The sequence below is a fragment of the Panicum virgatum genome, chromosome 5N (assembly GCF_016808335.1).
Source record: "Panicum virgatum strain AP13 chromosome 5N, P.virgatum_v5, whole genome shotgun sequence".
Taxonomy (NCBI): Eukaryota; Viridiplantae; Streptophyta; class Magnoliopsida; order Poales; family Poaceae; genus Panicum; species Panicum virgatum.
In genome coordinates this window covers 55283891-55294775 of record NC_053149.1, presented here as the reverse complement: position 1 = coordinate 55294775, position 10885 = coordinate 55283891, and the positions used below count along the sequence as shown (strand labels likewise).

General features: G+C 48.0%; 1 protein-coding gene across 2 annotated transcripts; it reads right to left on the bottom strand.

The window, feature by feature from the left end:
* Positions 1–4435: 4435 nt before the first annotated feature.
* Positions 4436–9205, bottom strand: LOC120672712. 2 transcript variants are annotated; one of them, XM_039953260.1, is made up of 8 exons: positions 9052–9205; positions 8383–9017; positions 7509–7748; positions 6815–6904; positions 6131–6280; positions 5707–5831; positions 5263–5392; positions 4443–5179 (listed from the first exon to the last, which is right to left on the bottom strand). In XM_039953260.1, exons 2-8 carry the CDS (start codon positions 8992–8994, stop codon positions 5054–5056), a joined length of 1473 nt encoding a protein of 490 aa, XP_039809194.1. In that variant the 5' UTR covers positions 8995–9017; positions 9052–9205; the 3' UTR covers positions 4443–5053. The 2 variants fall into 2 exon arrangements, with proteins under 2 accessions (XP_039809193.1, XP_039809194.1); XM_039953259.1 differs by having other exon boundaries at positions 4436–5179; positions 8383–9197.
* Positions 9206–10885: the final 1680 nt, after the last annotated feature.

Below are 10885 nucleotides of genomic sequence, written 5' to 3'. Positions count from 1 at the left end.
GGTCTGTGGCCATGTAGTGTGCCCAACTAGCTTGGCCTTTTTCTCGGCCTCCATTCTGTCAAGGGTCTTCTTCTTCTCCGGGCACTAGTTTGTTCTGTGGTCGGAGTCAGATCCATGGAAGTGACAGAATAATTTTTTGGGGTCACGAGAAGGTCCACGACCTCGGCCCCTTCCTCTGCCGCGACCTCTGCCTCGTGCCCCGGACGAAGGCTGCTTGTCGTTTGAGCGTTGGGGCTCTGGCTCTGGTGGTGTCATGAAGGGATCGAAGGTTATCTGATCCTCATCTTCGTGCGAAGTTTCCAGAGGTAAGATGAGCTGGTGAGCTGGCTGCTTCTCTTGCTGCCATGTTTGCTGGTTGTACTTTTCAGCCTGACGCATGATTCTTCTTTGCTCGACCCTTCTGCGATGGTCGGCGTCTGACTTCGCATACTTTTCTGCTTCTGAATAAAGCTCTTCTAGAGTCCTCGGAGGCTCTCTTATGAGGTGGGAGGCAAGCTGACCAGGCAGGAGTCCCTCGATGCATTTTTCTATCGCATCTTTCTCTGGAAAGTTTGGAATTTGAGCCTTCTTTTGGACGAACCTCCAGAAGTAGTCATAGAGAGGCTCGCGGTCATGCTGGGGGCACTTGGAATCTTTGACAGTGTTGGTAGTCAGCCTTCTGAAGCCCTGGAAGTCCTGGAGGAGCCTTCCTTTCAGCTGATACCAGTTGTTGATTGATTGCGGAGGCAAGTACGAATACCAGTTAGCCACAGAACCTTCGCAAGCCATGACGAAGGACTTGGCCATGGTGGAGTCGTCACCTCCGGCCGAAGCGATGGTTGCTTCGTAGGCCATGAGGAACTGAGTTGGATCTGTTGTGGCGTTGTACTTGGGGAGTTGAGTTGGCTTGTAGCCGAGCGGCCATGAAGTTCTCTACAGAGCGACTGAGAGTGGCGAGGTCGGGTCAAATGGGAGGTTGACCGGCGGTGGCCTTTGGTTCTCATTATGAGCGAAGGCTGTCTGTAGGATGACGCGGTTTTCTTGCTAGGGAGGAACCTTCGGGCATTTCTTGGTATGCCCTCTGTAAGCTCTCAACTTTTGCCTCCATCTCTGCTAGCCCGCGCCTGGCCTCGGCTAACTTGTTGGCTTGGTCCATTGCCCTCTTTTTGGTTGCAAGCTGGACTTCGATGTTTTTTTTCTTCATTTCGAGGGCTTTGAGCTTGAGTGCAGTTTCTGTGAGTTGATGAGCTTCGGTGTTTTCAGTGTTATCAAACAGGTCTCCATGAGGGGCAGTTTCGTTGTTGATGTCTTCCATTTGTGGGTTGACTCCTTCGTGCTGCGGTTGGGGGCCGTCGAGGTTGCGGCCAGGCTCAGTGGAGGTGCTTGTGGTGCCGGCGATGGCTTTCTTCTTCGCTGGGGCCATCGAGGGTTGTCTTACGTGCTGGAACGGTGGGCACCGCTGTTGGGATCTCTGCTTTGTAGATGCCCAGACAGGGAGCATGAACAGTAAAAAAGGTGGCAATGAAAGTGAGTGTCGAACTCTCCAATAATGATCAGAAAATTCAACCCTCTACACTGTGGAGAGGGGGCTATTTATACCCCTAGCCCTCTGCCAGGTTTTCCTAAATTGCCCCCTCCCAACTCATTTACAGCTCACTCTCAGCCGGTTCCGGGGTAAAATTACAAGGTGAGAGGTTTACAAGTCCGACCTTCTCACGTATTCGGAAGGTGTACAACTCCGATCTTCTTACATATTCACGTTTTACTCACACGTCTTCAGTCGACGAAGGTTACAATAACCTTCGGGTACCTCCGGGAGTTTGGGCCATGAAGGTTCCATCAACGATCGACCAGCCGCCATCGTTCCCGGCCGCGGGCTCCTTGCCCGAAGGCCTTGATCTTCAAGTTTATGCTTCCGGGTGGCCGTTCGTCACCTTTGGCGCGGAGGAGGCGGTACCCTTCGACCGAAGGCCTTGGTATTTGCGCTTGCGCTTCTGGGCAGCCATCCGTTACCTTCGGCCTTCAGAAGGTGATATCCTTCGGCCCGAAGGTCATGGTCTTTGAGCTTGCACTTCTTAGTGTTCATCCGATAACTTCGAGTATGCTTGGCTCTATTTCGTTGTGGCCCTGCAAACAGGTTAGGGAGCATTTCCGAGGGTGAGGGCTTGACCCGAAGGTCCAATCCCAACAGCAGGAAAACATCTTAGAGGGTGTGCAGAGGGAGACCTACCGCTTCTTTATTTTCCTTTTCGGCTGTGTTGTTTGGAGCCTTTGGCTTATTATGAATGACTGTGTCTTTAACAATGTAGTAGTGTCTTCACCTAATGTAGGTATTTCCCGTGTAATCTTTTTCATGCAGAGATGGGCCATTCTGGCGAAGGGAGATGGGCGTCTTCGGATAGCAGGGGTGAATTGCTTAAACAATTAATATTGTATTACTAAAATGTTTTAATTTACAATTTTAAACATCTTGAAATCAATAATTAAGTCTGAATTTTGCATACATATCAGATCGTTTGATGGATAATTACTATACTTATACCATGAGTTACTAATTTTAGGGTGGTCCATGGCCCACCTGTCCACCTGTCGGATAGAGCAGGAGGTACAGCGCTTGAAGCTACAAATCCAGTCCTTGGCGATCTAGTTAGCTTGTTGTGTTCTTACCTCTTTGGAAGAATTAGAGAGAGTTTAGAAGTGGATTTTGTTGCATTCTGGCGCTTTGTTGCGTCATGGTTTTTCCTGGCCTTTTGAATTGTACAGTGGTAGCCTCAGTAAGACCTTCTGCTTTCTTATAAAGCTGGGCCAAGAGCCTGTTATCTAAAACAAATCTTGCTTTGATGGTCAGACTTAATAGTTAGTCCTTGAGTTCAACACTTGAACTACTAGTCTTACTACGTGTTAACAATTTTTTCTTTGTTTAGGTAATTTTTGGCTGGGGTTTAATTGATGTTTCTATTGGCCATCTGACCTGCAGTAACGAAATCTGTCACACATTTCATATTTCTCGACCCCTGATGATTATTCATTTTCCATCCCTTGAAAAAGAAACCTTATTGCAACGCACTCTGCAACGCTAATAGAGAAATAGGAGCAGTACAGGTTTTTCAGTTTCCTAATGGTGTGAGGAATTTCTTAGGATTAGCCCCGATCCTATAGCGACCTGCATGGCTGGCATCATGCTATTACTATCTGAAGGCTTGAGGAACCTCTTTTATACCATGCTGAAAGCGACAGAACTAACAAACTAGCGCGAAGATCTCTTGCAAGCAAGACGGATCAGCAGCTTATGTCTACCCCAAGTAAGCAATAGAACATGTTTCAGATCGTGAGAAGGGGATAAAAGTCTACTCCAAACTTCATAGGACATGTTTCAGATCGTTAAAACGAAGGGGATAAATGTGCACTTCAAACTTCACATAAAATGTTTCAGACCGCCGAACTGGTATGTTCGAAATTCGAAACGGGGGGCGATCTTGCGCGAGCTCCTCCGTTTGATCCTTCAGACATTCTCCTGCGAGAAACGTGGCACGCGGCCGTCTTTCTGGACGCCGTACATCTTGTCCTTCAAGACCGCGACGCCGTCCTTGCCTGCAACGCATCGAAACCGAAAGGCGACCGGGAAGATGAGAGAGATTTTTGACACAAGATCTCCTGAAGCGCCCATGACTCGTACGACGCGTCGTAATAGGGCTCCGAACTCACTCGACAGCTGAGCGGCGTGCTCCGGTGCCAGCCGCGCCGCGAACCCGAGGCCGCTGTAGTGGTAGAGCAGCGCGCCCTTGGCCTCCGCCGCGCTGCAACGGAACAAGCAGGAGGGTGAGTGGTCGTGACTCGTACAGGTGGTGCGGGCATGGACGCGCGCGGCCAGCGTGCCGACGCCGACGCGTCACAGCGACCTTCCAACGACGGAAGCGAGCAGGCCGAGGTCGTAGTCCAGGGAGTCGACGTAGTCGGCGCGGCTGACGAAGACAATGTAGACGCCGGGGCCGTGCTCGTCGGCGCCGGAAGGAGCCAAGACCGAGGACATGGCGGCCGGCGAGAAGATGAGCAGCGGGAGCAGCAGCGGGAGCGCAGTTGTGGGAGCGATCTTCATGGTCGACTTCGGGCGCAGAGGTTTCACCTGCTTAGGTTCGTTTCATGTGCTTATATTGGTGTAGTATTCGCCTAATCGGTTACGCATAGAACATTTATTTGTTGTACTGTACTTCATAACATTCGTGAATGCAAGCGCTAGATCTACGCGTTACTTGAAAAATAATCTGACAGAGCTAGAGGTTACTTAAAAAAATAGTAATATGACAAGATAGAGGTACTACCGCGCTCACAAGACGAAACGACAGGAGCATACGGTACCCAATGTCCCGTTACCAGATTTGATACGACAAATCGGAAAGTTAAGAACAAGGAAGCACGGAATTGGTAAAAGACGCGAGATTTGTCAGCAGCACCGGAATGGTCCATGACACCAAGATCAAGATGGTCTTCCATTCATTTTATCAATACTCGTACAGGAATACAAGATTGCAGTCAAAATCACACCAGCTAGTTTCTCGAAATTCAACAATGCAAACCAGACAGTGATTAGGTGCGATGATCATAATACCCAACACAAGACAATTTGGTATCAAAAATCTTGAAATGCGACAGGTATTGTCGGTCTTGCACCAAATGAATGAGCTTCTGTATGAAAGTCTTCCTTCCATGACAGCATAGCTGCGCACAGGCAGTCAGGTCACAGCAAGATGAGCTCGTGGCACTCCATTAACTTCTACTAAAATATAAGCTCAACTGCAGGTATCACAATCTCTTCGAGAAATGCCAAGTATGCAAGTCTCTTGAGTGGGGAACAAAGCAGTTGACTTCTCTGCCCACATGGTGAACATAGCACCTGATTCGCCAAAGTTGAGACTTGAGACTTACAGAGACAAAAACGAGCTGCAAGCTTGCAACCAACTTCCACGAACTTTCTAGGCTGATCAGCTCAGAAGCCAATCCATGACTATGGAGCAAGGACATTAGTGATAGCCATATATACACTGGTATGTACAACTTCAACGCCAAAGTCAAGACATCACAACTCAAAACCACCATTCAGTTGAACTGATAAAGACGGCCTTCCAATGTTATTAAGAGGTGTTTCCAAGGTGATTACCACTCCAGAACTGCCCACTTGACCATTCCACTTGGATCGCCCAATCTGTCATGTAGGGATTTTCAGCTATAGGCAAAATAGAATCCTAGAAAGACTCAATCAGAAATGTTCAGGCGTGGAGAGCTTACAGAGAGCGCGGTAAAAGCCGATGGATGCCTTGAGCAAGAGAGGCCGCACATCAAATTCAATTCCTCTTTCAATGAATGGACAACTTCCGCACGTACCCCAGGATCACTTCCTCCAAATGTAGGGCACAAACTGCCGATAGAACATCAAGGACAAGAGTGTTAACACAGAGAAAACAAGGATTCGAAGAAACCAACATGAAGCATACAAGACTATTGATGTGCAATGAAATCGGCATCGGCTAACAGTTCCATCTAGCAGTGTTAACAATTATTGCCATTTACAGGACGAATGCAGCAAGCACAGCCTTTTTAGCACCACATGAACAAGGATGGCAACAAATAAATAATCACTTGTAGCCAAGTTACTAAAAAGAATCCAGGCATGAAAAGCTACACAGTTGTCGAACATAAAATGTTGTTGTCCATATGTATTTAGAAAACTACCTGACTTGTATGCTGGGTCTGACCATGAGACCGGACCTTTTCCATGCCAATGGTTGAGTAACTCCTAATGAAACAGACTTGTCGGGCCATTGAAACATAGGAGTGAACCTTGTGCCGTGTTTATTCTTTAAAAAAGAGAGGACAAGAGTCAGATTGAAATCATCTGCTATTGGAACACATGTGAGCATGATGTGACCAATAAACATCATAAAACATTTCTGATCAACCATTGATTAGTTACTAGCTAAGGTATATTACTGCCAAGCATCTAATACACATTGCCATTGTTTCGTGCGACACTAGGTACCAGCACAATTTGCAGGATGATCTCACATTGACATAAGCAAACTGCCTTCCAGAGTGCGTTAACCAAATTTCACCCCACAATTGATTAATATGGGGAACATAAATATAAAACACTAACCTTGCATGAAAAGCTCACTCTTGTGTCTCCAGGATATTTTCCATGAGCTTGAAGCAACCCACCAAATAACGGAAGAAAACCACTGGCTGATATTCCCTCACCAGCAACATATGTCAGTTGCCCATTAGGGAACTGCAGATCCATAAAAGACTGCAATAAAGGAAATTATTAATACTCAGCTTCATATGCACAAATAGAATGTAAGGAATCTTGATCATCAAGCGAATTAAACTGGACTCACTAGGACAATGCCGGTTGACAAATTCAAAAGCATCACAGTAACATTATACAAGAACACATTTTAAATTTTTCAAAATACAAGTTAGGTTATCGTACTCCTTATCAATTGAAAAGAAGATGGTACGCTAATTAATTTTAAAGTACTATTCCGATGTCTGGCTTATCTGTCAAGCTACCAGGAAAAATGGTAACACTTGTAATTGAGGAACTGTGGCAAGATTTATCCTTTCAACATACAAGGAAAAGATCTCCCAAAAGATCGGAGTCGGTTGCTTTACTCTAACTTAACAGAACTCACCGGTCACTGGCGACCACAAGTAATCTGTATTATACCTAAAACACTTTTATGCTTGATAAATATAAAAAACAATCACTGTTTTCTTCAGTTAACCTATGAGAATAAAACTAAAATACATTCATAAAGTAAAAGAGGATGAGACTTACACAAGCTACTGGATTGAGACACATCATTGACATCATCAACCATCTTCTATGTTTCGACCATATAGCTGGACAGAGCGAATGAACTCCATTCTGTAATGGAATACCAAGTTTAGTAATGTAAAAGTATAAAATATCAGTAAACATACAAATGCACATTTATACATCAGATAAGTTAATCATAAGTTGCTATTCGTATAATTTAAACGCCACAGTTGTTGATTAGCTTTGAAACATGAACATCATGCTTACTTTCAAAATAATGCAACTTTAAACATTTTAAAAACAGCCACCCAAAATATAGCATCTGAAATGTATCCTGTCATGCACATGCAGTAACAAAAATTGATCTACAGTTCTCTCTTAAAAAATGATCAACAATCCACACAAGCTCATACATTGCAAACCTACCAGTAGCATATACATCAAATGCATCGCAATAGACTAGCAAATCTTAACTTAAATTTGCAAATCAAGGTAGAGCTGGTCTAAAATTTGATCTCTAATAAATTATAAGGAACATAACCTTGCATATACAAAGGGGCAGACAATATTTAACGATGAAATAACAAAAGAAAGATCCAAATAAAATTTGTATCATACAGTGTAATTCAAAATAATTGATAAACTATTAATTATAAGAGGAGGCTTGTCAAGAATGAACACTTTGGGATAAGGCAATACAAAGGATCAGTACCTTGCGATCATAGCCATACCAAAGCAGGTGTTGCTTTGATAGATGAACAGGCAAGAGCAGTGTAGAATCTCGAACGAATAGTAGAGGTCCCAACTGAATAAGGTAGAGGGGCGAGGTATCATTTCCAGAAGTTGAACCACCACGTGAGGCCTCTAGCCTCCATAGGTCTCCACGTGCAACAACAGAACTCTCGATGTCATTACTCCTGGTGGTGTATGTTGCCGACATATTTACAGTACCCTATATAATTATTATCAAGATTTGCAGCATCAGGTTCAATGTAACATGACTGGAAATCAGCAGGTGTAAAACAAATCCAAAATTCTGGTACGGAAATTTGATTGATTCTAAATTGAAGATTAGTTTTAGCTTAATTACTTCATGTACAACCTTTGATGTACATCCACGCATTTAAGCCCTTCGATTTATGAGGGAACGACCATACAAGGGCAATGAGCCTCGGATATCTATGGTCAATGAGCCTCAGATATCTGGGTTGTGCGTGAGTTGACTTAAAGGTTGTACACGACAATCTTTTAAAAAAAATTGACAGGAGAAGGATAGTTCAATGGCAGATTCAATAGTTACGATAGCTTCATTCTATGATTTTAAATATGAGATCCCTGCAAGGACCAATGATATCGGATTTACTGTGAGGAAGATGATAGCAGTAACTCAGATGATAACCCGCTTCCAGATTCCTCCAGGTGCCGTGGCCAGGACAAGAGATATGCAGACCAGTTGCTAGAATGAATGCCTAAAATTGTGGTACTTTAAAGACATGAGCGCTGAACCACGATTGTGCGCCTAATTCGAGATGCAAACACCACCTGACATGCTAGAATCCATAATCCAAGCACGAGTTGGATCGTACCTTGGCCTTGTTGAAGTTTCCAAAAGTCCCAATCTCGCAGCCGAAACCCTCGTCTTCCTCATCCAAGTCGTCTCCGCCAACATGACCACTGACGCTCGACGCGGCCGCGCTCCCGGTCGCCGCGGCGGCTGCCGCCGCAGCCGCCTCGAGCGGGCACCTATCCACCGCAGCCCTCTCGACGGAGAGCCCTACGGCCCCCTCGCCCACCGAGGCCGCAGGGGGAAGGGGCGCCTGCAGCGGCGGCGGCTGCTGCTGCTTGCGGCGCCGGATCTGGCCGTTCCGGAACGGGACGGGCAGGTGCCTGACGGCGTGCTGCACGGCGCCGCCGACGGACGCCCCGAGCTCGGCGCCGGCCTGGCCGAGCCTCCCGCCGATGTCGATGACGGAGGAGACGGCGGCGGCGGGGAAGGGGAAGTCCTTCCCGCGGGCGGCGCCGAAGGGGACGACGGGGAGGTCGATGTCGAAGGGCATCCGCTTGTGCGGCGAGGCGGCGGGCGGCCACGGGAACTGCGGCGGCGCCTGCAGCAGGCCCGTGAAGCCCTGCGCGAGGCGGTCCGCGAGGTCCTGGCCGTGCCGCTGCACGCCCTCCCACGCCTCGAACGAGATCTCCATGCGCGGCACCAGTCACCACCGCGGGGCCGCTCGCTCGCTCGCTCCCGATTAACGTTGCCCCTCCTCGCTAGGGCTCGGCGGCCAATCGGGGATTCGAAGCGAATCAAGGCCGGCGAGAGGAGGGAATCGGCGGCGGAATGGGGAAAGGCGGGGGAAGAGGAGAAAGGAGGAAGCGGGTAGTGGCCGGGGATGGTCGCGCCGGGGGGTGAGGTGGGGGAGGGGGTGGAGGATAAAGAAGGGCTTGACCGGGTCGCCGTGGATCCGACGGTGGCAAGGCGGTGCGCTTCGGCCGCGTGGCGCGCCGCTTCGGCTCCCCGCGCCCGAGTGGATAAGAACGCGTGCCCGTGCCGCCGTGCCACAACCGCGGGTCCGCTCGTGTCTGCCGGTGCTTGCTCTTGCTCCCCCGGGTGAACGGAAACGGGAGCCGTGCTTATCCGGTCGAGGTCGACCGGTCTGGGTGACTGGGGGCTCCTTGTTTGTTTGTTTCCTCTCGGGCGCACGCGCGTCCCCGTGCTCTTCTGCCCAGATTACATGTAGCCAAAGCCAAGTTTCGGCATCCCCCTAATCGTTTCGGTGCCGCCCCGCGCCCCACGTTGTGCACGCGAAGTCGGATGCCGGTCGCGCTCTCCGTCGTCGCGGAGCGCGCGCCTCGTCGAGTGCGTGCGTTAGCCGAAACAGGGTGATCTTATGATGGGACGAGAGGGGAAAGCAGCTTTACAGTTGTGTATGTAATCGGCTCTATCTCTATGGAGTTCGATGCGCCCCGAGAGAGCAGGTGGCGCCGTCACGGGGCCCGATCCGAGCTTGCTTTTGGTGCGAGGCGGCAGTATCTGGGTAGTTAGGCCGTGTTGAGATGTTTTGCAAAAAAAACTTTGCGATGGAATTTTGCTAATTTGAAGTACTAAATGAAGTATATTTACAAAACTGTTTGCACAAATGAGTTGTAAATCGCGAGACGAATCTAATGATGCTAATTAATCCATGATTAATTAATAATTAGCGGATGGTTACTGTAGCATCACTATTACAAATCATGGGTTAAGTAGGCTCACTAGATTCGTCTCGCGATTTACAGTCCATCTATGTAAAAAATTTTATAAATAAACTTTATTTAGTACTCCATACATGTGTCGAAACATTCGATGTGATGTTTTTCTGTGTTTACGAGGTTTGGGTGGGGAGTAAAGAGGGCCTTGCTCTTGCAATGGCGTGGAAATTCAGCTCAGTGGCGGCGGCAGCCGTGCGCTCGAAGCAAAACAATCCTTGATGCTGCTCTTCTAGAAAACGATGCGGCTGCTTTCCAAAGAAAAACCAGTGCGGCTGTTGTCAAAGGGTCACTCCTGGGAATTTAAAAAAAAAAATAGGCCGACTGGGGAATGAGCTCATCTATGATGGACGTTGACGAGTTTGGTGGCCATTGGATTGTTGTAGAGCTTGCTGAACCGGCCGGCTCCTAACGCATACGGAGTACACAACGGCGATAAATGAAAATATATTGCCAGTGGACGACGGGAATTGAAGGCCGACCGGGACGCAACCAAGTTTAAAAATTCGTTAGCTTCCTCTCGCTGCAATGCAACACAGGCCGCTAAGCACCAAGGTAGTCAATTCATGAGGAGAAATGATGAAAGCCGCGTGTTGAGAAAAGTATGCGTGACTACCGGCGACAATTGAAGAGCGTGATGCTTACTCGGCAGCAGATGTACTCTATGTAATGAGGAGCTGCTAGTCGATCGGCGCAGAGCGCGTGGAATGCTCGGATCAGCTGCAGTGTTCATATAAACTAACAAAAAGATCGCTCGAGATCCTGACAACAATAATACGGGGGGATTAGGTGTTGGAACGGCCACTGGCTGTCTCGTTAGGAAACGCTGTACCCACGCTTCCGTGT